The sequence below is a fragment of the Triticum urartu genome, chromosome 7A (genome assembly GCF_056163025.1).
Source record: "Triticum urartu cultivar PI428250 chromosome 7A, HENAU_Tu73, whole genome shotgun sequence".
Classification (NCBI taxonomy): domain Eukaryota; kingdom Viridiplantae; phylum Streptophyta; class Magnoliopsida; order Poales; family Poaceae; genus Triticum; species Triticum urartu.
This window is the reverse complement of record NC_141879.1, coordinates 54,345,022-54,372,175: the sequence shown is the minus strand read 5'-3', so window position 1 is coordinate 54,372,175 and position 27,154 is coordinate 54,345,022. Positions and strand designations below refer to the sequence as shown.

Here is a 27,154-nt window from a genome sequence, read left to right as displayed (position 1 = left end):
GACGGACATGAGTGAGCACCTTCGCAAGCACGGATATATGCCAAACTTTGACATGCTGCGGAGGATGGGCATTACCTTGGAGAGGCCCGAGTTCTTGGCAGTAAGTATAAAAGATTTTTCATTATGCTTTCATATATTATGCTTTCATTATGCTTTCATTACCTTGTGGTACATTATGCTTTATGCTTTATGCTTCCATAACACCTATTTGGACACACCTACATGCCATTATGCTTTTATTATGTAGGTGTGTCCAAATTGGTGTTATGGAAAAGACGAGTCCTGGGCGGCATTGGTGGATCTTTGGTGTGATGAGGCTAGAGCCTGGGCGGCTATGAGAACCAAAAATAAGGCTAACCGAGGGACGGAGGGAGTACATGCTCAGGGAAACCGAAACCACTATCTCCACAAGGCAGTTAATGTATGACTAACCCCATTAAACATTCTTCTTCTATTTACCATCACTTTCTTATGTATGACTAACCTCTGTTTGGTGGTGCAGGAGGAGAAACTGAAGCGGCCGCTCTCACACATGCAGGCGTGGGAGATTGCCCATACGCGGAAGGACTCCAAGCCTGGCGAGCCAAAGTACTACGGCAAGAAGACCGCGGGGAGGAAGAAGGCTTACTCCGAATCGTATCTGAAGTTACATCCTGACACACCTGACCCCATTGCGGCGCCTCTGGACGACAGGGCGGTGGTGAGCATGGGGCCCAAGGAGCACGGTCGGGAGGCGGTTCTCGATGCTGTGATCACTCCTAGTATCTCCTACACACAGCTTTGTCGGATCGACCCGAGCCTGAGCCAGCGCACGAGCCAGCCAGTGACCAGTGCACAGTCCCTCTTTCAGGAGCAACAATCTGTAAGTATTTTCCCTCTTATCTTCATTGCTCACTTTATTTTCCGCATTTAGTAGTTTTATGAGTTCCATCATGTCATACCGTAGGCCTACCTGGAGTACACACGCCAGGAGACCATGGCGTGGCATCAGAGGCTTTATGAACACCAAGTGTAGAGGGATAGCCAGATGCAGCAGGCTTTTCAGGAAATGGCGGCCAGCAGGTGTCCTCAGTTCCCTCCAGCACAATGCCCTCCAGCACAACCAGTGTTGCTGAGCTTTGAGGAGTTTGTGGCACAGAACGCTGGCCCCTCGCCGGTTAGTTCATCCCCAATCTATTCACCCAAAGCATGTCATGCCTTTCAACACAGTCATATATCCCGTTAATATGTCTTCTCAACATCCAGGGAACAGGTGGATCTACCGTTGGCGGTGGTCTTCGCAGCACTCCGGAGACACGGAGCCCGACCACTCCGATCCACGGAGGCGGAGGCAGAGGTGGAGGTGGAGGCGGTACCGCTGCCGCTAGCAGTGATGACTGGGCTTCGGCGGTTTTGGCGGTGACGACCTCCGCGGTGCTCGATGATGCTTGAGATGTGATGATGATGCTTGAGATGACTTGTGTGTGTTGATGATCATTTAGTTGACTTGTGTGATGATGCTTATGCTTATGCTTACGTTCGTTGATATGCTTATGCTTGTGTGATGATGATCTATTGTTGTGGTGATGCTTATGCTTACGTTTGTTGATATGTGCTGATATGTGCTGCTGATATGTGCTGTTATATATGTGCTATTATTTGAATTGAACTGATTTGAAAACAAATAGCAAAAAGAAAAAAATTAAAAGCAAACTAAGCCGACGGCTATGCCGTCGGCATAGGGCTGGCGTGAGCTCCCAGCAGCTGACACGTGGCACCTATGCCGACGGCATTGCCGTCGGCATAGTTTAAAAGCTATGACGACGGCTATGCCGTCGGCATAAGTGCCACGCGTCAGCTACTGAGAACTCCGTCGGCATAAGTGCCACGCGTCGGCATAGTTCGAAACTAGGCCGACGGCCTAGCCGTCGGCATAGCCCTGGTCCATGGCCAACGACAGGCCGCCACGTGGCACGCCTATGCCGACGGCCTGGCTGTCGGCGTAGGTTTTGACTAGGCCGACGCCCTGGCCGTCGGCATAGGTGTGCCACATGGCGGCCTGTCGTTGGCCAAACTTGACGGCGGTCGCCGTTAGGCGTGATAGTTGCCGACGGCCGGGGCCGTCGGCATAGATGTACGGCCCCCGTTGGCGTATCATATATGCCGACGGCTTTTCTATGCCGACGGCCTTCCTGGCTGTGCCGACACATATGTTGCCGACGGCCCTATGCCGACGGGGGCCGTCAGCATAGGTCTATCCCGACGGGACTCAGGCCTATGCCGACGGCCGCTGACGTTGTTTCGTTGAGGAATCAACATTGTAGGTTGTGCAATCATGACTGGTGTAATCGTCCACCATGACTGGTGTCGGCAAAAATTTCACCAAAAATCGTTGTTAGCCAAGAAGCATCGCCAACAGTAGCCTTGTTACTATCCGCTCAACGCGTAATAGTATATGTGATGTGAGGGCGTTTTAGGGAAATGGAATTTAGCACAACAATCCCATCGGCCCCATCCACCCAGATCATTCGTTCTTTGATTTCCTTCACGCCTGCAGAACCCATCGGCTAGGGTTCCGGTGGCCACATGTCATATGTTTCATGGGATTGGCGGGTCCCGGGTGCGGATAGTGCTGGAACGGGTTTGCGACCATAAAACCTGGCGGGTTCCAAATGTTACCCACAAGAAGCGCCACGGGGATAGAAACAGGGCATCCCCGTCCCAAAATAGGGTAAAAATCCACGGGACACGGGTCTCGGGGGACCGTTGTCATCTTGAATCATGTATACAAACTTCATTGTTATATAAGCCGCTTTCTACATTGTGAGCGGGCATGAGGCGAAGGAGCAACGAAGGTACAATAGACAAGTGTGGCTCTCCCATCTTGTCAGCTGGCACGGAGGCGGAGAACATGGCCGTGAAAATAAGCACCTGACTGGTCAGAGCGGCTGCCCACAGGTCTCAGTCATACCTCACACGTTCTTGTGAATATGCATCGAAGCAAATTATCTGGAAAGGGGAGAGGCAACAAGGTACTTGCAAACGAGAAAAAGCGCACACCATCTTTACTTAGTCACTCATGCTCTCTACGGAGCATAGGCGCAAAATCTTCACCCTTGGTTAGCAGAAAATAATTCAGCACCGAGACAAAACTAACAACACTATGAATACAGGCGGACGTGTCTGCAACGTTCTTACCTGTTCGCGCAGGAGCTGCTGCTCCAAGTTGAGATGGTTATAGAACTGAGTTTTGTTTACGTGCAAGGAAGGAGCGGTGTTCTGGTCACGCTTGTTGAAGAACTGTGTTTTGCTCGTGCGGATGGGGAAGAGGTTGTTCTGGTCGAGCTTGTTGTATAATTGCGTCTTTTTCAGGCAAACAACACATGGACTATGAGGACACGTCCTCTTGTGTGCCCAAGTAGCAGTGCATCATCTTCACATAATACTAAGCACTCAATTCCCGATGTCTCATATTCTCAAGCAAACGCCCTTTTTTTCTTGCAATGATTTGGCTAATAGGTGGTGTAGGAGAGATAGATGTCGAGTCACCATGAGTTGTTTCCTAGTTATGAAGCATAGAGACAACACAATCCATCAAGGTCATATTTATAGAGATAATTTGGATGTGCATCATTCGGTTGCTCGAAACATTTATATCAGATAATATATCTCTATAAATTTGAACTTGGAAGGTCTTCATAAACAATGGAAATCTCCAATGATGTAGAACAAGGGCATGTGCCATAATTTTCCTTGAACTTGGTTCATACGTGTCCTTTCAAACTAATTGATTTTTCTCGTATGCTGCAGGAAAGCTCAAATGTAGCATGTATTCGCTTTGATACATGGATGTTCACCGTGTATTTTTTTTTTAAAATGTTCCATGTGCATTTAACAAAATGTTTAGCATGTATTTATAAAAATGTTCAACGTGTATCTAAAAATGTTCAGTCGTTATATAAAAAATGCTTAGTATGCAATTGACAAATGTTCAACATTTATTCGAGTAAAAAATTAAACATATATTCGAAAAATGTCTACCTTGTATCTAAAAAAGTATTCAGTGTGTATATGAGAAATGTTCAATATCTATTCAAAAAAAGTTGACATGTATTTTAAAAATGAAGAGAAAAATAAAAAAAGGAAAAACCAATAGAGGAAAACAGGAAAAACAATGAAAACTGATATAGGAAACACACACAAAAGAAAAGAAAACAATGGTGAGGAAGCTTTTAAAACTAGTCTGCACCAATCCACAGATATTTTTCAAAGCCGCTTCAGGAAGGCCCGCTAGTTGAAGCGCTAAAGGCAAGACGGTGCCAGGGGAGCTCCTATACAGCGCTGCAGGCGCCCGTTAACGATCCGGCGCCTGCAGCGCTGCTAGCATGGGCCGGCCCACTGGTGTGCTGCCCCAAGTTTTTTTATTTTTTTACCAAACTAAAAATATGAAATGAAGAAAGGTTTACGGATTTAAAGAAAAAAAGTTCACCCATTTGGAAAAAAAACCTTCATATCTTTACAAAAGGTTCATCAATTTGAAAAAAAGTTCATTCAAATTGAAAAAAAGTTCATGTATTTTTTACAAAAATTTCATGGAACTGAAAAAAGTTCATACATTTTCAAGACAAATGTTCATTAAATTTCGAAAAAGTTCATTAATAATCAAAAAAAATTCATCAATCTAAAAAAGTTCACAGATTTTTCAAAAAAAAAAAATCGTCAACCGTCGCTAGATGGGCCGGCCCATTTATGGACGCCACAAGCGCCAGTTAACAAAATGCACATTAACTGGCACCTGTGGGGCCAAATAGGAAATGCCGCCAATTCTTGCAACTAGTAGACTGCCCGTGCGTTGCCACGGGCTTTGTAAAATTTGTACTATTGTATGTCAACTTTAACATAGATTGAAAAGATAGCCAATAACAAAAAATAATAATTAAACTTCACTTCACTTGCAATATATTTTGACAAAAAATAGAAACATTGAACTCTTTATTTTGCACTTCATTACAAATGATAATAACACTTGAATGGCTTTATTATTTATGCTTAAGATTCAATCATCTCACATGTGTAGGTTATTATCCATTAGAGAGAAGGAGAGGGAGAGAGAGGGGGGGGGGGGGGAGAGGTTCTGACAGCACATCAGCCCACTTTCAACTCTCATCGCGAGGCAATATAAAATGTCCGGGAATAATACAGCTCTCTGAAATACTGCAAGGCAGCCCCAAGATATTGAGGTTCTAAATTGCTAAGATTTGAGCCAGTCCAGCTAACGTGGACTACTTCATTAATACCTACCATCATTCCAGATAACCTGCAAAACAAGAGGCAAAAGACAGTAAATATTGTACAAGTAAAAATTTCAGTTGAATTGAAAGGCTCAGATTAAAAACAAACACATATATGGAGGGTTATTTCATACTGCTATTTTATTCAACACCAATAACCTCCTTGTCAGCATCATAATATATCATCCAAAATCATATTACCAATTTTGGGGCAACTTTATACTACTTACGAATATAAAGAATAATATTAGTTAAAAAAACCTTGGATTGTAATAGATGTGAAAAATACTACTATGTTTCAAGGAATCATATGGTGTGAGTATCGTCTGAAAGCTTTTAGGAGAAATAAGGATAGAGAGTTGTTTTGTTCAAGGAAACAGAATGGCTCTCCTTACATCATCACCATTCATCATTGTTACATGTATAAATCGGGATAACACACAATTAATAAGAGGAATAAGGATAGAAACTTGTTAACTTCAACACACTGTTCATTTGCTTATACTTGAAGAAACAAGACAACATTGCTTATACTTGAAGAAATAAGACAACATCCCTTGTGACAAATTTACTTTTATTGACAAACGAATTCCCTCCATTTGTTAAAAAGATGCCTATTTGGTTCACCTGGAAGGCAAAGGAGAATTTCATAACATGTACTATGGTACCTTGCTAGAAAGGAAAAAGATAACTGGTATACTTGCCTCAAAATCAGAATATGATAGAATTACATAGAGCTATTTGTCCGTTTCAAAGATACAACTTTTGTAAGGAACTGTGTCAACGAATTCCCACAGAAAATATAGCATCTGATTCCAAGAAATGTAATAGCACACTAAATCATATTTATGAATGCGTAGGAATCTGTACTCTTTAGAAGAAATGGATAGAGCAAATGATCATGGTCCAATGCAGGTTCTGCAGGTTCTATTGTATACATTTTTTATAGAAAATTTATCAGAAACACAGGAACAAAATATGTTTGAGTAGGTAACAAAATTTGTTTTACTCCCTCCGTTCCCAAATATATTACTTTTTAGAGATTTCAAATGGACTACCACATACAGATGTATATAGACATATTTTAGAGTGTAGATTCACTCATTTTGCTCCGTGTGTAGTCACTTGTTGAAATCTCTAGAAAGACAAATATTTAGGAACGGAGGGAGTAGAAGATAATGACTTCCTAATATTGAAGCACATAACTGAAGTCTACTGATTAGTGGGATATGAATCGGAGGTACAAGACAAGAATGAAGTAATAGGTTTTATTTCTGTTACTCACAAACTACATGTACAACATTGAGAAGCTCCGTGTGAATCAAGCTTACAACAGTGAGCATTAAAAAAACATAATCTCTTCTTGCTAGCCGGTGTTGAGAACACCTTTGCGGCAATTAGTATTGAAATGTTCTCCTTGATAGGTTCATGAAGAATACCAGAAATGAGAATCTCATCCAGTATTTAGACCTGAAAATTTCACCATTGGTACTCATGAGAATTTATCAGTACTAAAAAGAAGGGTATAGCTCTCGCAAGAAATTTCATATAACTTGATTGCTGGTTCTTCGGTGTCAAAATTTCAGCATATATGTGAATATTAAATTGACCTCACATACCTAAAGAAATTAGGGAAAACACTAAGGCTGCAGTGTGGCTCCCGTGTCCTTGACAGTTTCGGCGTTCCCACTGCGTCCACGCCGGTTGTGGCGCGACCCCCACATCCTTGGTGGCGGCCACGGTGCCCACATCCACCTGCATCCACGTTTGGGCTGTACTGGAGTATGCGGCGGCACTGGAGCAGCCAAACACTTGTATCCGTCACTACTGCATGTCATTGCAGATTAGAGATATACAATTTAGGATCCAGAGACGGAAGAAGATACCTGGGCCGCCGGCACTGATCCAAAAATACCTAGGAGCAAACCCCAGCAGCAGGCCCTCTCATCCTCTTCAAGGCTGTCTACCGCCTCACGCTACTCCTTTTCTCACTTATCTCCACCGGCACTCACCTCCCGCTGGTGCCATCGGTTATGCCCTTCGTCTGACAACAAAAATAATTTGTTGTCAATATATATTGCCAATTAGGCATGAACAATCATTAGAAACTCAAAATTCAATTACTCTAAAAGAACGAGCTCGATATCATATTACTTGATCTTTCGTAGAGAAAAAATACTAAACCAAGCTTCATTATCAGGTTAAGATTTATTTTAGGGTAGAGAGACTTTAGATGGTTTCTATTTCCCTAAATTCTAAGCCCAATGTGCCTCTATGTCCCTGTTTCTTACCTCCTCACTCACCGACCAGATCAAGAAGAAGCACCCAGATCATGTTTCAAGTATTTCAAATTTAAAGGGCAAAAAAAGTTAACAACAAAATAATCTCGAGTAACAATGTCACCGCCAATACCAAAATTGAGAAGTACGCTAGATGGTCTATCCGAATTTGTGAGATTTTGATATATCTATAAGTTATTCAGAGATAGTTTTGTAATTAACAGAATAAGATAAATTATGCTACAACACATTGCATGCGGAACTTAAGCAGTACCTCTTAGAATTATCTTAAAGAAAAATCGACTCTGGTGAGTATAGATACTCGGCATATACTGCTGCGAAATCTAAATGGACTATTTTTGTAATGAAGAGATATATTTTACTGCAACACAAGGATGAATGATATTTTCTGACCTTCAGGCCATGTTTCGTGGACAACATTTTCTACATTACACAAGCACAAACTAAAAATCTAGAGCTAAGATGTACATGTAATAGTTAGTTTACACTCTTTCATACCAAAGTATATGATTTGATCACTTCCAAGTTCGAACATTACCTTGTCTAGTTCATCAGATAGAAAAACATTACCTTGTCTAAGACCTCACTTCTGATAACGTTTAGGTGCAGACCTTTGCTCATATACACTTTCTGAAGTAGGATTTGGATCTGGAAGGTTATCACCTAGAAGTTCAATTCAATTAGAAAATATTGATAATACCACAAGGAATAGGCAGGAACCATTAAAAAATATGTGACTGCATCCTAGCTCGTGCTTCTCCAAATTAAACCATGTCACTCACCTGAAAAACTTCTAGATTGCGACCAATGCCACAATTTATGTCGTCATCTACTAAAAACTCTGTGCAAGCTCATGTCCTTCTCCATGATTAAATTTTATTAGTTTACCCATGCTAAATTATGTATAAAAACCAAGCTTTTTTTAAGGTAAAGAAGTATAGAACAACATGCAGCCTGATCTTCTCAAAACACGCACTAAGTAAAATAGCAATAATAGGGGTGGAGGTGGGAAGGCCATGGAAATAAAAGGTAGATTGGATCGAACCTGCTCTAAACAGGTCATCAGAGTCAATCCTGCTGCGTGAGGCGGTGAAGCTCGACAGCAGATGGCCATCATGACCCTGAAGGTGCACAGCGCCTCCACAGGTCACACACGCCCAACTCACTACATACAGCACTCAATACGATACAATCAATGGAGGTAACTACAAAACACACAACAAACCTTGTGTACAGACCTTTTCACTACAAAATAATTCAAAACTAATTATATTTTGCAAGCAAAACAAAATCTTTTTAGGAACATCGTGTTGTTTAGCTTTTGAAATGCTGGAATTCTGATATTCTGAGATTTTCAAGCAAAACTTCTAGGACTGTAAAGTGACAACTAACAACATGGCAATCAACACAATGGTTCAGATGCCCTATGGTCAAGAGACACTCGCACCATAAAATTGCAATACCGGTGAGTTGTGAAAATTAATTCGCTCGGCTTGGTCAAGAGCCCTATGGTCACGCAAGCCACACGATGATGTCCCTTCTTGAACCGCCATTCCAAGAAACTGAGACTGGGGAACAATCAGCACCCACAGAAACTGCAAGCACCACCCTCTGTTATTAAGTTAGTAAAGCTCTACTCGCCTCAAACACAACCTTCTCCATTCAAACCACAGAATGCACATGGCTAATGTGGAAAATCAACAAAACCCCAATCTGCTACTATTAATTGTTGCCGAGGTGTAGAAACATAGTTACAATGAGATTGTTGATGATTACGGTGGAGAACAACTTCGTCATGACCTTGTGGGAGGGGCAGTGGCAATGTAGACGAAGCTGTGTCCGCTAGTGCGCACGAACTCGGAGCCGGTGACGCGGCCGATGGAGCCGAACACGACCTCCAGATCGACCATGGACATGCTCTCCGCCAGCCCGACGACGTCCAACAACATGGACTATCTGCAAAAGAATTGAAATGCAACAGTCATATACAAATATATAAGATAAAAGACGACTGAGTTCCAAATTAACATTTGCACCACATCATATGAAGCATTGTGGTATGATCTAGCACCAAATTTTGGATTTCGAAAAAAGTTCGTGAAGATGAACCTCAAGGACCAAAAGATCGGCATGGGCCCTCCATTGATATGTGCACTCTGTCAGGCGGTGTGTGCAGAGAATGTGTAACCTTAGAGCTGCTGAGGGGGGAGGCACCGCAGTCCATCCGCGTCCACAATATCGGCCTTACTTCTACTCCAGCGCGAGCTCCAGTATGCAGGTGTGAGCATGCCAAAGTAGGCTGAAATTCCCAATCCGAGAGGGCGAGGCCATGGTCGCACTCTAGCGATCCCTCACCACTCTTCCTGCCCCCTCTCTTCTTCTCGTTGCCTCTTCCTCCTCGTTTCCTTCTCCCAATCCTCTTGCACTCTATTGTAAGTGTAGTACTCTCTACTCTATTTCTCGCCTCCTCCCCGTCGTTCTCTACCCTGTTCCCAATCCTCCCGTACTCTGTTGTAGGTGCAATACTCTCTACTCTGTTTCTCACCTCCTCCTACCCGTCGTGCTCTACCCTGTCGCTAGTACAGTGTTTTGTTTCTCTTCTCAACAAATCTTCTCTGCTCTTTAATGAACATACATGAACCAACTGGTTAAACGTGGTCAATCATGTATTGTCTTAAAAAATAATTGTAGGATCAGAAAATAACACACATGGCTTTGCAGATTTGCGCTCGGCAAGGTTCCAAAGCAGTATACAATAGTCAAGATTGCAATGATTTATCTCTGCAGCACATGAACCCTCGAATATAAACTACATATTGTTCAAATGAAGTGCATGGTGGAAGATTCGTTATGGGGATGTGTCAGTATTGCTCCAGTGCCCAGAAATCGTATGCACTAAGCTTCAGAAACCAAAGTAGCACGTTTGCTACAGAGTTGTGTCATACGTATCAAGACTTGGTTCACATCTCATTCATTATGGGGTTGTGACAGTAACTCAATATGACTTCAGTACCCAGCTTATCTTGGTATTTGTTATTAATAAGGACATGATATTGTTGCTCTTGAGTTAATCAATTCATTCTTTTTTCAGAACCGAGTTAATCAATTCAGATTGGCAAATACATGCATCTCTTATTGTGCACAAAATATATTATTTTCAGCTCTTAATTTCAGTTTCACATCAGACGTGTGCACCTAAACACCTAAACACTTAGCAAGTCAGATACAAAGAAACAGTTGGGTGGTTCAATCACTGAATAATCCTCTATCCTTCGATAACTACCAGAAATTCAGAGCAGTTCGTCGGTAGCTATACATTGATATGCATACGAAAAATCGTGTGTCCAATCTCTCTCCCGTAGACATCATCAGCAACAATCAGGAGCATTAGCATCTCCTCTCTCTCAAATTTTGTCATCCCAAAAAGTTCCCATCATCTTCTCCCCGCCCCCGGTCGATGGCCACTACACTTATTACTTCCCCAGAATAACCATCTATTTCTTTTTTTTTGCATCTTCAATGTATAGCAAAGATTAATAAGTGATGCAGAATTTACCCTCATGGTAGCATAAAGCTTGTACTTGCCATGGTTCCTCGATTGGCACTTGAAACAAAAGCAAAAACTAATTAAAAAGCCACTCTGGTGAACAAACTTGAATCTTGGGACTATCCCTTTTCATTGTACAAGCACTACTGAAAACCATGGTTTTATTATTGATTGAAAATTCTTGTAATACAGTCTTCACTAAATGCAGTTATCATGGCTCTACTTTTGGCAGATTACCGGTTCCTTCTACAAGATAGCTATACAACTTCATAGGTCACCAAATAATACCAATCAGGCTAATTATTGTAGAAAACTACATCAAATTTTCTGAAGAGAACTGGACCCAAGTACACCATATAGGAAATCAAAGGTAAACTCTATATGACTAGCAACAACCGATGGAACAACTGCCATCTAATTCAGCCACACACCACTTGGCAAAGACCTCGAATAAAAGCATGCTAGAAACCTACATATAACTGAAAGTGAAATGCAAATGTATTGAAACTATACGTACCAAATTTTATGTACATTTATTATCTAGACATATCTTTCTAGCTTCTACAAGAAATAATAAGTTAGCCTAAGAATACTGCAACATGACCAAATCTTCTCGGAATCATTTTTATTTCAAACTATTAAGTTACTTTCCTCTTGCATGGATGAACACAAATATTACCTAGCATGCATAGGCACACGCATGGCCCGTGGCCACAGCGTATCCCTATAGGCGACACGCATCACAACTAACCCAACACAACAAGACAAATCCTGCAATGAGCCGACAATCTAATGGAGAATCAGAGAATATAATACCCCAAGATCTTACCTGACATATTAGAGGCCACTACTGAACCAGCATGATCCAAGGCAACATGAAAACCATCATCCTAAGCGCTACTTTATTTTGCAGGACAGAATTTGATACATCACCAGGCGTCTCTGCGAACAAAACAAGACCAGATCAATAAATCACAGCACATGCCTGCAAAATTCCGAACAAGCAAATCTAATTCACACAGAAAAGAATGAGGGCCCACTTATTCTAACAACTCTGAAACAACTCGTCATTTGAATGAGGGCCCACAAATTATTCTTATGGTGCATCATGTCCCATTGACTTTGATCTGAGAATAAACATGATCATAAAAAAATTGTGAGGGCAAAGAAGAGAGCTAGGGGGATGGGGGAGCTCATCACTGACCATAGCCGAGAGCAGGGGTAAGGTCCCACTGCTGCATCTAGTACCGTCCATGATGCTAACTGGAGGATGATGGCCCATACGCCCGTCAGAATCGTCTCCCATTCTCGCGCCCGTGTGCTCAAACGGCGGCAGCTGGTGGAGGCATGGAATCGAGCGGTGGCGGTGGCCAGGAGAGGCGTGAGATCAAGCGGATGCCCCGACCATGGTCAAGGCCTCCTCCACCATGGAATCAAACCGCCGGCTGCCACACCAGTCCTCGGACACCCTGCACCGGTGCCCGCCCCCTCGATCTACCTCTCCCGGTGCGACCCATCTCGACAAGATGTGGCTGTGGCGGATCTGGCCGCCGGCCCGCTGACTTGCTCGACTCAATCTGGGGCCTCCCCTCTTTAAGGAAAGAAGGTGAGTGGAGGGCGAAGCCGGCGGGGGAGAGGGCGGAACTGATTGGAGGACGTCTCCTCTTCGGATCGAGAAAGACCGCCATGGCCGGGAATGCCATGGCCGCCTCCTGCCCCGCGTTGGCCACCGAACCACGTCGTCCCGCTTCGATTCCTTCCGGTGGGCGGTCGGCGACATCCAGGTGGAGCCACCTCCGTCGCCAATTCCTCCTCCCAAGTACCGCAGCACTGGGTAGCGATATGGGCGCTGAGAAGGGAGGAGGTGGGGAGGGCTCCGGGGGATCCGTCGGTGCGCGAGTAGAGAGAGGAGCCGCCGCCGCCGCCGAGATCTAGATCGAGCGAGGTGGCGTTGCATGTCATGCGTGTAGTATCTCTATCGGAAAAAGACCGGTGCTGCGGGGGAAAAGAACCGGGCGAAAAAAGAACGACGAAAAAAAACCAAGCGAAGGTGAGAGGTGAGACGAAAAAAGACCCGAAACGGAGGAGAAAATAAACCGGTGAGAGGAAGTACCAAAGAAGTATCAAAAAAGACCGGATGAGGTGGGACGAAAATTAAATCCGGAACGCGACCTACCAACTGACATTACGAGTAGAGATGAGAGAGTTATAGGGACTATCCTATGGCATTTCCTATTTAGCGCCACAGGCGCCAGTTAACATGCATTTTGTTAACTGGCGCCTGTGGCTTCCGTAGATGGGCCGGCTCATCTAGGCGCCGGGTAAAGATTTTTTTTCACAATTCTTTGAACTTTTTTGAATATTGATGAACTTTTTAAAAATTTCAAAAAAACAGATTGATGAACTTTTTTGAATGTTGATGAATTTTTTCGAAATTTAATGAACATTTGTCTTGAAAATGGATCAACTTTTTTGATTTATGAACTTTTTTTCAGTTCCATGAACTTTTTCCAAAATACATGAACTTTTTTCAATTTCTATGAACTTTTTTCAAATTTAATGAACTTTTGCTAAACTGGATGTACTTTTTTTCAATTTGAATGAACTTTTTTCAAATTAATGAACTTTTTTCAAAATTGATGAACCTTTTTTAAAGATATGAGCGTATTTTTTCAAATGAATGGACCTTTTTTCTTTAAATCTTTAAACCTATGTTGATTTCATATTTTTATTTTTGTCACAATTTTTTTTAAAAAAACTGGGGGCAGCATGCTAGTGGGCCGGCCCATGCTAGCAGCGCTGCAGGCGCCGGATCGTTAACGGACGCCTGCAGCGCTGTATAGGAGCTCCCATATCCTATATGATGCTTAATGCGACAAACTATCGCTGAAACAAACAGGCGAGAGGTGCTAGCCCGACCCATTTCTAGCAGCATGAGTTTGCTGCAGAATCCCAGTTTTCAGAACTTTCTAGAAGTTTTCTGAACATTTAATGGTTTTTTCAGGTTTTCTCCTTTTCTTTTTCTGTTTAGTTCCTTTTCTTTTATATCCTTTTTCAAGTTTGTTTTCCTTTTTTCTGCTTCTTTTTTCTAATCTTTTTGAAAACGCTTGAATTCAGCATTTCAAAAAACTTTTCTTTTCAAAAATTGAAAAAATAGAAAATGTTTTCAGTTTCAATAAAATTCAGGATTTTCAGAAAATGTCCGCATATTAAAGTCCGGGATTTTTAGAAATGATTGTGTTTTTTCAAGTTTGTTATGAAACTCATAAAAAACTGAAAATTCAAAAACAATATTAATCTCCATTTTTCTGGAATTGATAATTTTTCCTGTTTATCATTTCACAATTTATTTTGTGAATTTCAAAGAATATTCAGGGGTTTCCAAAAAAATTAAGAATATTATAAATTATTCGCATTTTAGAAAATATTCAGAAAATGACAATTGTTCGCAATTTCATAAAATGATCACTTCTTCAAAAAATTGTCATGGTTTTTTCCACTTTTTTTTCCTTTCCGTGGCTCTGGCGGAAAACACTTTGTTCCTCCATAAGAAGTAAATATGTGCCTCCCGTGAAAGCAAAAAAAAAAAAGAATAAAATCATTGTTTTCTTTCCGAGAGGCACATCTATGCCTCTCACAGAAGCATATTTGTGCCTCCCGTGAAATCGAAAAAAGAGAGGAGGGGTGGTCGTTCCCCAAGAGGCATAGCTCGCGGAATTAAATTTGTGTCTCCATGAGAAGCAAATCTATGCCTCCTCCCGGTGGAAGAAAAAATGTGCTTTTTTTTTCTTTTCCGCAAGGCACAGCCGTGGCTCACGTGGAAACAAATTTGTGCCTCCCCTCGAAGCAAAAAATATATCAGTATTTTCCTTTTCCGTGCATCTCATGGAAGGAAATCTATGACTTCACGAGAAGAAAATATATTCCTCCCGTGGAAGCAAAAAATAATTCACATTTTATTCACGCAATGTCTTTTTGAGTTTTTCTCTCCAAAACCTAAGAAAAACCGGGCGAAAACCATTTAAAACCGAAAATATATATAGAAAAAAATCCCGAGAGAGCACACGTGGCGGCGGCTAAGAGTGCTCCAACTGGCACACTCTCAGCCCACCAAAGTAAACCTTGCAGGGCTCCTGTAAGGGGTACCCCTTAATTAGTTGCTCGTATTTGTTATAGCTCTCGGAGACGACAGGCGCCAAGTTCCTTTTGTTTTTAGTTTTCAAATTGGGCCTTGGACCATGGACTGTATTGGTGGTGGATGCTGGATGGGCTGGTTTACTATGACCTCGGGGTCCGATACTACCGTGTAGCGACTGACAGCAGCTTGAGAGAGAATTACATCTACTATGGTTGCCGCCACTCAGGCCTGCGCCGAGGGCGAGCCTGCCACCTTTGGACTAGATTGTGTGACATGGAGCATTCGTAGTGGAATGAAGTTATAGATCTTTCCTCTTTGAGCAAACCTGTTACAGAATTTGGTTACAAGTTCAGACTGCATCATGTGTTGGTAATTGCTCCTGCCTCCTGGTGCCTTGCCGGCCTCAGCTGACAGTGGTAGTCATCGGAGCTAACTCGAGAATACTCAGCTTCGGCGGCGATCTCTGCAGCAGGGGACCACTTCAGGATTCAGTTGTAATGGTAAATGCCCAAAGGAGTGAATGTACCAGCGAACTGGTCACATGTCTCCCCAAAGATTACTCACTAAGCTAGGGCGTTCTGGATTTTTCTTATTTTCATTTTTGAGGGGAGGGTGTGTTCTGGATTCCCGTCAAGTATGGAGCAGTGATTCCCGTCGTCACTGCACGCTCTCTCGGTTGAAATTCATCTGGAAAAGCTCTAACTTCATCCAGTGTCAACCGTTGGTAGAGTAGAGCGCATATTTCAATGAAAGACAAAAGCCCTACAGTATAATATGTACAGTTTTCTTCGACAGCTTAGTTTTTCTCTCATTCGCCCTTCGTACAACTCTCCTGGACTAACTAATTTTAATATAATAGAGCTCTTTTAGGGTGGTTGGCGAGTTACGCCTCGTAATTTCACGTAACTCCACCTCAAGATTTTTCCGTCCGTTAAATCTGAAAAACTCACTTAAAAGTATTATTTTTTATAATAAGGGTATAATAGTCCTATCTGTCCCGCGTTGAAGCATCGTGCGTGCCCACGCCAAGCAAGGCCCAAGACAGTCCATCCCTCATTCCGAATCCTCTCACCCTCCTTGCGGGCGATGCTAACCCTAGAGCCGCCGGCGGCCGCCGCCACTTCGCCTGCCAGCGGCTCCGACCATGACTTCCAGCTTCTCCCGCCATCAGCGCCCCTTCCCCAGAAGGTCTCCTCCTTGGCCCTCGGATTAATCTCCCGCTCCCGCTCCCGCCGGGTCTCTCATGAATCGTGAAACGGCGCGAGCGGGTCCGCGGTGAAGGCACCGAGGAAGCATCCACTGCCGTGCATGCCGCCCGGTGCAGGATCCTCAGGGACGTGGAGGAGCATGGTGGAGTACAACGGCAAGGGTGGGGTGGAAGGAGACGCCCTGAGCATTTTTTTTGGACGCCGTGAGCATGGAATGACCTTACTGCTCCATCTCCAACATAACTCCAGCTGCTATTGCCAGTTTGGTCTTCTCTTCTACATTGATCCGTTTAGGTATTACGCTTCTATTTGTAGTAAAGAAATTATATTGTTTGCATTTGCTGTCTCTATATCATATCAGTACTATCTGCAGATCCCAACTAATCAAGAGATATGAGGACAGGGAGGATGAAGGAGCCGCAGTTGTAAGTGCTACGGCGGGCGAGCAGGGATGCAACTGGAGATTGGTCAGAGACTGCAACATATTGTTAGCTTCATGAGGTTGGGAGCAACTGGATCTAGACCTCCCCGCAACTGACTAGAAAAGTATGCACAATTTATCTTTATCTGCCTAGTTAATCCTTTAGTTTCTTCCCCTTCATCTAGCTCCTTAGTACTAACTTTCCAAAGCTTCCACTCTAACATAAGGAATTTTCAAGAATATTTAACTGCTATATTTGATCTAGCAACTATTAATACCATAAAACTAGAAAAGGATCTCATTGTTTCTGGATAGGGCTATTGCACAAATAAGAACATTGTTAGACAAAAAAGACAAGTGCACTAAATTGTTTCCCTCATAGTCCTAACCACCTTTTTTACCATACAGGCATTGCATAATTTAGCAAGTATATTCTGCAAGATATGTCCGGTCATCCAAATTTCCTGACATATTAATTAACCATTGACTTTTGTATGTTTAATCGAGCGGTCTCTAATGCTTTTTGTTGCTGCTGAAATTCCTTATTTTGCTATTTATCTGTTAGAGCATGCAAGAGTTGGCTTCTAAGCATAGATTCTATAAGATTCGCCACTGTTATTAATAACTAGTTGTTTTCCTCTTTGTGCTCGCTGCAACTAGAATAAATTGGTTACTACCTAACTTACTATAGCTGTGTGGATCACCCAGAGTTCATGCCAATTATAGTTTATTACGATATTAAATATCATGTTGTGACAAACTTACCTGCAGCTGCATCTCATTGACCATTATTTCTGGTCTGTAGGATGAGTGAAAAGCAAGAAGTGTACTATATTTCCGACATGTAGCACCTCATTGATCATTATTTCCGACCTGTAGGATGAGTGATCATTATTTTCGACCTGTCAGGATCATTACTTCCAATCAACATAAGAATGTGACCTGTTTCGATGAAAACTTCAATGGTTGATTGCATGCTACATAGCAGGACACTGCAATAGCTAGATTGTTATTGATTTTCTTAGTGACATAATTTTCCTTGTTAGAACAAAAATGGGTAGTGGGTTGAACAAAAATGTGATTCATTGTCCTCTGTCCTTTCCAGGTGTTGACGATGTTCTCTGAACTCTAATCTCTCTCCCGTGTTTTCAGACAACAATGATCAGTAGTCCCTGGCACAATTTTACTTCTCTGTTTGCAGTCTAAAAGCTTGGGAAAAAATGGGGGCCATGAATACCCGCATTGCTCTCATATCATGTCCATGAATGAAAAAGGGTACATAGTGCCATCATTGTTCATCCTCTCCCTTTGTTGCGAGCGTTGTCTGAATCAACTTAAACTTAGCTGACAAAAAGGCTTCATGTCTAGTTTTTCACCAGCCTTCACCTCTGTGCAGTTTTCTTGGCATGGGATCTGGAGGTCTAGAATAGGATGCTTATATGTATTACCAACTTTTGTTTATGTTTTTGTGAGCCATGAGTGGACGCACGCGATGGGTGGTCTAGCACAGAACTGATTTGCTACTTCATGATGAGCAGGAAATGATTTGCGGCTTCGTGATGAGAAGATTGAGTGGACAGATGATCTGCAGGATGTTCAAGGTTCAGGTTACTATGGTTTGTGATTCGGTCATGTCCCGAGACTGAGAACGGCTAGCTGCACAAAGGAATCAGGTGTGGAGTTAATGGGTGACGATCATCAGTAGAAGTTTTACTAAAATATTGTCACACTTACAACCTATAGTTTACTAAAGCTAACACTGTCATATCAGGAAAAAAAATACAGTTTAATGTAAAAGCACTGTTGGAGACACGCATGTTCCAGTTTAGTGTAAATGATATGTTTGTGCAGGCAACACTCTTTTAAGTGGAAATTTGAAGGGAAAACCAGTATTCGCAAAGTGGTTCAGTTCGAGAGAAGGTTGGAACTCAAGATATATTGGAAATTATAATATGACGATTTGAAACATAGATAAAAAAAGATTCTCACATCATTTCATCCTTTGGAGAACAAAAATTGAAGTGAATGTCACTAAGGATACCTTTCATCCTGACCCGTGCGAATATGGAAGACAAAAATTCAAAGCCTACTAACAAAAACTTAAAGCCTACTAATGAACCATTCAACATCATCCTCGTTCTTAAGTTCTCTCTGCGTGCAGAATGATCATACTCGTTCGGGCTCACTAGTACCAAACTTAGAAGGACCCATAAGTATCGCTCTTAGTGGTTCGGGCCCACAAGTATTGATCTTATTAGTCCGAGCCTACAAGCACTGATCTTACTCGTTCAGGGTCACTAGTGTCGATCTTTCTCGTTCGGGCTCACTAATATCGATCTTACTCACCAGGGTCCACAAGTACCGATCTTAGTCGTCTGGATCCACAAGAACAGATCTTAGTCCTTCGGATCCAAAGTATCTCTCTTAATGGTTCGGGCCCACAAGTATCCATCTTAGCAGTCCGAGCCTACAAGTACCGATGTTACTTGTTCGGGCTCACTAGTAACGATCTTACTCGTTTGGGCTCATTAGTATCGATCATCTTCACCAAGGTCCACAAGTACCGATTTTAGTGGTTCGGGCCCACAAGTATCGCTCTTAGTCGTTTCGACCCATAAGCATCGATCTTAATCGTCCGGGCCTACAACTACCGATCTTAGTCGTTTGGACCCACAAGTACCCGTCTTAGTTGTTCAGGTGCACAAGCATCACTCTTACTCTTTCAAGTCCACAAGTACTGGTCTTACGCATACATGCCCAAAAATACCGCTCTTAGTCGTTTGGGCCCACAAGTACCACTCTCAGTCATTCAGGGCCACAAGCACCGAACTTACTCGTTCAAGCTCACAAGTATCGATCTTAGTTGTTCGGGCCCACAAGTACTGATCTTACTTGTTCGGTCTCACAAGTAACGATCTTACTTGTCTGGGCCCACAAGTACAGTTGTGCTAGTGTGTCGAGACTACCTGTTAAGGTAGTTGTGGTTCCGGATGACTAAGAGCGATACTTGTGGGATCCAGAGTCCTAGTAGATCGAATGACCCATAGTGCTAGTTGTGTACCCATAAGTACCACTATGGCTGGTCCGGGCCACCAATACCTCTCTACGCTATCCAGGCCACCAATACTACTACTAGTAGTCACTCTCAATAACCCTTACCAACAAATACCACTAGAAATCACTCTGGGTCGTCAGGCCCCACATGCACCACTATGAATAACCGTGAGTCGTCCTAGGTCAGAAGTACCACTCTCTGAGTCGTTCGAGCTCACAAGTACCGATCGTAGCTGTTCAAGGTTAAAAGTACTGCTCTTAGTCGTCCGGACTGGCAAGTATAGCTCTGAGGCGTTCAGGCTCAGAAGTATGGATCTCACTCGTTCGAGCTCATAGGCTTACAAGTATCAGTCGTTCATGCCTATAAGTGTCGATAATACAACTTTGAGTTGTAGTATCTATTTTAGGTGATTTCCTTTAGTGACATTATAATATAGATTATTTATGCCCCGCGGGTTGCCACTGCATCACAAGTGTTTTCCAAGTTTTTGAAACAAGAAGCTCAGCCTCTGTCTAAGGTAGGAACTGATGTATAGTTATAAGCAAAATATATGGACTACAGATTGAAGAACAGGTGGAAGAAGCAGTTGCTGGTTCCAACTTATGACAAATCATACATACCAAGTTTCCTCGTTTAGCTGCAGAATACTGATAGGGAAATGCATATGTGCAGTAACTTCTTATAGACAAAGTATAGTAATTGCAAAGTAGATGGGTCTTTTCTTTGCCAAATCATCTCTTTCCATATCAACGTGGTGCTGTGATCCTCCACTGATCCAACATAGATGAGGACGCCATGCACCATCCCGCGCTTTTCTACCGGCGGTGAGGCTGGGCCGTCTGGCTCCTGCAGCTCCATGTGCCAATTTTTTGCACGTTGGAGGGGTCCTTCATCCACACCTCCACGAGAAGATACTATATCTCACAGCTAGGAGAGAGCACTTCCGCCAAATATCTTCCCAGGTAAGGATATGTTGACTGGAGCCTCATCGTATATTTTCCTAGGGAATATAAATTATCACATATACCTTGATCTTCTCCCTCTGGCTCTAATGATGTGCTTTCGTATATGTCCAGGTCTACAAAATAAAAAACACAGAAATTATGAGATTAATTGTGGTAATCAATTACGTGAAGAACAAAAGAAAAACTTACTAGCTAGTTGTTCTGAGGCTCGACCCTGGAGCAAGAAAAACTGCTCATGTGCAGTCACTCAGGATGTGTCCTCCGGAAATAAAAGCATACTCAAAAGACTCTGTGAACACCGAAGTAAATGCATTTAGAAAACAGTAGTAGCGGTACATATATAATGTGATACTGGGTTAAACAGAAGTATATAACAAAGAATGGAGCGGCTTCTAGATAAACACGTAATATATGAGAGATTTAATATTTTCTTATGAAGCGAGAGGCACCAGAAATTTTGAGACATAAATATAAAATCATCCTAGTAGATCAACTTCAGTACTGACTGCTACTGCTACTGCTTCTGCAATTCAAGCTATTCAGATAGTTCACGCTAGCTTGTTGTGGAATTTAGTTGGGCATGACACTGCAATGCAAAGAGTTCAGGTTAGTTGCAATCCAAGATAGGCAAACAGAGCTTTAGAAATTCATCAGAAAGTATGCAGAGACTAGAGGACATGAACTAATGTAAGCAGAATGAAGTGAGCAAGTTAAATGTGTCTAGCAAATTGGGCATATTTAGTTTCAGAGGATTCCAATCAGTCAGTTCTACCGCTTAATTTCTATGTATGACTTGAAATGTAAATTATGACCTACATGATTTCCTTGTCTTTTAACCACTTATTTCCTTGGAGACTCAACCATTTCCTTTTGATTTAGAATATTTTCTCTTCGGATAGTTCTAGTGATAATTTATTTTACATTTTGAGTACATGAACAGAAGAAAATATTACTTCTTATACTAACCATTTTTATGCTAGATCTGCAATTATGAATTTAGTGACATAAACTATGTAGCCTACTAGTTACTGTTAATTTTCAACACTTGTAATATTCCTCTTGTATCTCCTGTTATATAGTACACATATGTGGAGTTTCTAGTGTTCTAGAATTATGTTTGCCACGGAAGCACATCAGTATCATGATTCATGCCATTCTGGTATAAGATGAACTAAACCTTATTCATCAACTCAGCAAATGAAAATACTACATCCTATTTGTACAGATTATGTGTTCTATTATCCTAATGAAACAAGACCTCATTGATGTGTTCGTGTTCCTACTCGAACCTGCAGACCATCCAGAGAATATGCTAATTGGAGAACAAAGGGGAGAACTTGGAGCTTTTATGCTAATTGGAAGAGGGGGTTTACCTTATTGTAGATTGTTACAAATTCTTCTCTGACGCTGCAATCATCTAGTCCTCTTGGATCTTGATCTTGGGGATTCATGTCAGCCTCTTCCAGCGGACCTTGCCGGCGATGGGAATGGTCGGATAGGGGGATGGATTGGTGATGGGAAGAACTGCTGGGGGCCATGGTCGAGGTAAACAACGGCACTGGGCTGAGCACGGTGGAGGTAGGTGGGGCGGACATGGGGGAGGTGGACAGCGGCGCCATGGCAGCCACGGAGGAGGTGGACAGAGGCGCTAGGCCAGTCATGGCGCACGTGGACGGCGGCGCTAGGCCGGCCATGGCGGAGGTGGACGGCGGCGACGTGGCCATGGCGGAGCCATGCGGTGGCGATCCCTAATCCCCGCGGCGGCGTGGCCGGCTAGGTAGATACGTGGGTTCAATGTGGGCACCGCAGGCTATCGTGTGACGGATTTACCCTTGAAAAAATCAACTGGTCCCACTAAAATTTTGTAACGGTGGGTAATTTCCTGTAATTTTAGTTTTGTAACTCCGTGTAACTCCTATTTCCCCACCGTCAGATCAGGGTGGATGGACGGCTCATAAAATCGCCAATCACCATAACAGTTGTATAATATTTAATGAATATTTCGGTGGGGCATTGCACTACGGTATACAGCTGAAAAGACAAATACAAAGATAATTAAACTATAATACGTGTAACATGCCGGCATGGAACAATATAAATTTGGTCCTGCCTGCTCTGCAATTGAAAATACAAATTAATGTTTTTATGTCCCTTGGACAGTTGACTTTTCATTCTCAAGTACAAGCACAGGTTTTAGATTGCTAGGAGCGGAACTTGTGTATTCCATATATAGGGCCACTAGGCCAATATAGAGCACAAGTACAGGTACACAAGGACAAATACAAGCAGTTTATAAGGATACATGTTAGCAGCCGTGTGTCACCCACCCTTGAACTCATGGCAGTTAATGGTTTGAAGAATTTTTCTATTTTGCAAAGAATTTCTCTAAGACTTGGAAGAGGCTAGTCAATTTGTCCAGACTCTATAGAGACCCACCAGCAGCTTCAATCATTCATTGCCTTCTTGCCTGCAATGGAGGCTGCCATATCTGCACTTGCAGGTGAACTCGTGAGCCGTTTCATCTCCTTCCTCATTAACAAGTACCAGTCCTCCTTGTGTCATGCACAATTAGAGGAGGAAAAGGTGGCGGAGACATTGCAGCACCTCCTGATGAGAGTTGCCACCGTGGTCGAGGAGGCGGATGCGCGGTACATCACCAACACCAGGATGATGATGCAGCTCAAGATGCTCTCAGAGGCCATGTATGGAGGACACCGCATGCTGGATATGTTGAGCTACCAAGCCGTGCAAAAAAGTGTTGGCTTTGATGAGGTTAGCAGTAATGACCCCTCTAGTAACCGCTTCTATTTAGCCAAGCGTTCTAGGTCAACAACTGATAAGGTCACACGCATCGAGTCACGCGGTGCCTTGGAAATCTTAGGAATTGCTGTTGATAACATGGCAGAATTTGTTGTTCTTCTAAGTGGATGCGAGCACATGTCTCGTAGGCCCTATGATGTTTACCTTTACACTGATAACTTCATGTTCAGCCGACACACTGAAAAGCAGAAGATCTTGAGATTCTTGTTGCAGCACAATGACCCTCCTTGTTATCCCGCACCAGCTGTTCTTCCAATCATAGGAGGTAGTGCAATCGGGAAGAAAACTTTGGTTGCTCATGCATGTGGCGACGAAAGGGTCCGCTCATGCTTCTCCTCTGTTTTGCACTTGAAAGGAGACGGGCTTTTGAAAATACTTGACCATGGCAGTACCATGGAAGGGATGAGAATGTTGGTAGTTATTGAGTTTGCTTTTGATATAGGTGATGATGACTGGAAAAAGTTTCACTCAGTTTTCATAGGAATGGACAGAAGATGCAAGATCATCATCATAAGTAGACTCCAAAGCTTAGCCAGATTTGGATCGGTGAAACCGATTTTCCTAAGTGTTCTATCTTACGATGAGTTGAGGTACCTTTTTAAGACATTGGCATTCGGAAGCGTTGACCCTGCACAACATCCACCATTAGTACAGGTAGCAGATGAATTTGCCAAGGTGTTGCACGGTACACCAGGTGCACTTGTGGCGACAAATACGTTCGCAGATGTCTTGAGAAGGAACCTCAATGTTCAATACTGGCGTTGTGTATTGGAAAAGAGGAAAATAATGGTTAAACGAAACCTCTCCATGTATGGTGGACACCCAAGTATGCTTATAGGAGAAGGACATCCAGTGGACATAACGGACTTTGCTTTGCATCCACTTAGCATGACACGTTATACAATTAATGGTTCAACCAAGAAAGAATTACCATGCCTGACATTTGGGGAACTTATCGCAGATCCTAGTGCTAGACCAAAGCAAGACTTTGTTCTAGTTTCATGGGAATCAAGGATACCCCCACATAATTCGTTTGCTCATTTTGTGACTAGTCATGCTGAGGATACACACGAAGGTCGTGCCTTGTCAGGGAGAAAGCGTCGAGGAGTGTCAATCTAGTTTTGTTCTTCAACTTGTGTAATGTAACTCTTGCAATGTAAATACATATGCATGTTATATGGGAACCACTAATCCCCATGCACTTATTAGACAACCAACAACATCATCTAAAGTTGTAGTCCCAAAATTTGATATTGTGAAATGTTGTTATTATGGAATTCAATTTGATGTTTTGTTAGTGTGTGTTGTGTCATCCAGAGTGAGGAGTGGTGTTGTCCATAATTGTATAAATATTTCTTGATAAAAATATGGTGCAGTTATTTATTTATTTTATAATGTTATAGCTCCTACTACTATTGCTACTGCTACTGCAATCACAATTTGCCAAAGACTAAAAATCACTGACCGGTCGTAGTAGCAGCAGCAGCAACACAGTAGTAAGGCCTGACAATGTTGATCATTTTATGGGCGCCCCACTGCAAAAACATCAATGATCGTGGCTTGTCAATGATGATGTTGTGGTCACTAACCAGTCAAATGGCCTGTAAATATGTTGTCACTACTGACCATAAAGCACTAGCGGACGAAGACAGGCTAGTGATATGTTTTCGCCGGCCAGCACGAACAAACAGATAGTTGTGCATCTCACCCGGCTGATAAACGCATCCGGACCCAGATTTTGAATCTCAATTTCGTGTAGTGATTGAACACCACGTACACTACTCTCTCTGTATAAAAATATAAGATATTTTAGATCACTATATTATGATCTAAATGATCTTATATTAAGAAATATAAGATTGTTTAGATTACTATAGTAATGTTCTAAATGATCTTATAGTTCTTTACAAAGGGAGTACCTTTCAAATTTGACGCATGTTCCTACCTGTAGAACGCCCGTGCATTGCTACGGGTTACAATGCATATAAAGCGATATAAAGCATAGTGCATTTATCCACTTTTTTCATTCATTCATCATCAGAAAAAAATTCTTTTGTCTGAGTTGCTACGGGCTACAGTGCTATATAAAGCATAGTTTGTCGAGAATTTCGTATGTGGGCCACCCGCCCTACGGCCCAATGAAACCAGCCCACTTATTTTCCTGCCCATGCAGCAGCCAAAATCCTATTTGCCGCATGGGCGCATAAGATCGAGCTTCTCACAAGGCACCCAAGACTGGGCTGACCTGGTTTAGTATTTTTTTCTGTTCTTTTCCCTTTTTCTTTCCTGATTCCTTTTTTCTTCTTAGCTTATTTTAATTTTATTTTTATTCTTAAAATCTAAATTCTCAAAAAATGTTGAATTTTAATTTTTGTTCAAATTCTTGAAAATGTTCAGAATTAAAAAATGTTCTTCCTATTTTAAAAACTGCTCGGAATTTTTTAAGAATTTAAAAGATGTTCCAATTTTCTATTTTTCTTTTGTGTTTTGAAAAATGGTTCAATATTTAAATAAATATTCTAAATTCCAAAAATATTCTTGTTTTAGTGAAATGTTCATAAATAGAAAATATTGTTCGCATTTTTTAAAAACACATTTTCTAAAATTCTTTTGAATGTTCAAAGCATTTTCCTGTTTCGAAAAAGTCACCACTAATTCAAAATTTTCCCATGTTCTTATAAAAGGTTCACGTTTTCAAAAAATGTTTGTGAATTTAAAAACATGTCCCTGTTAAAAAAGTGTGTTTTGCAAAAATGTACGGAATTTTCAAATACCAACCCATAATTTCAAAAGCTCTTCACGTTTCCAAGAATATTTGGCAATTCATAATTATAATTTAAAAAAAATCAATAAAATCAAAAATTGTTTAGAATCTGACACTGCGGTATGTTCTTAAATATTCGCATTGGCCATGAATTATCATGTCATGTTTGTTGGAGTGGCTAGCAACACATTGTCGGGTCTTTGAGGTCGTGAGTTTGATTCACACATCCGGCCCATCATGTTAGTTGTCATAAGGAATGGAACTTGTGACGTCCCATCCAGTTCCTCAGGTGGTTGGCAAATGAGCTAGGTTGGCTTTGTTGTATAAAAACGTTGGTCCTCCTATTAAATATACGTATAGATTTTGTTCCGTCCTCTCCGCACGGTGTTTCTGAATATTTTTTGTTTGTCCTCCCGGGTGGGTTGAACTGGGCCACACTACACATTTCTTTTTCTAACGGGCGAACGAGCAACAAAAAATTTAGGCCGCGAGGGGATTGAACTATGAACCTTCCCCGATGAACAAAACCAACTCAGCTAGTTCGCAATTATGATAGGAATAGTCTCATCTCGGAGCTTTATACTAAATCATACCGATTTTAATATGTCCCTAGGTTGTTTGGAAATAAGGAAATTGTCTGAAAATAAGGAAGTTGTCTCTAGAATC

General features: G+C 42.1%; 1 protein-coding gene and 1 long non-coding RNA gene across 2 annotated transcripts; both read left to right on the top strand.

Annotated features, from left to right (window-relative positions):
- Positions 1 to 16,280: 16,280 nt before the first annotated feature.
- Positions 16,281 to 18,757, top strand: LOC147957668 (uncharacterized). The gene is made up of 3 exons (XR_015611755.1): positions 16,281 to 16,757; positions 16,837 to 17,009; positions 18,423 to 18,757. It is a non-coding gene; the product is annotated as an uncharacterized LOC147957668 (long non-coding RNA).
- Positions 18,758 to 23,376: 4,619 nt separating this feature from the next.
- On the top strand, positions 23,377 to 24,843 carry LOC125531813 (uncharacterized). Its single transcript, XM_048696074.2, has one exon. The coding sequence runs from the start codon at positions 23,377 to 23,379 to the stop codon at positions 24,841 to 24,843; it is 1,467 nt and encodes a 488-aa protein (XP_048552031.2).
- Positions 24,844 to 27,154: the final 2,311 nt, after the last annotated feature.

What these genes read in the sequence shown, in the direction of transcription:
- LOC125531813 (XM_048696074.2), top strand. Translation starts at nt 23,377, where the DNA reads ATGGAGGCTGCCATATCTGCACTTGCAGGTGAACTCGTGAGCCGTTTC.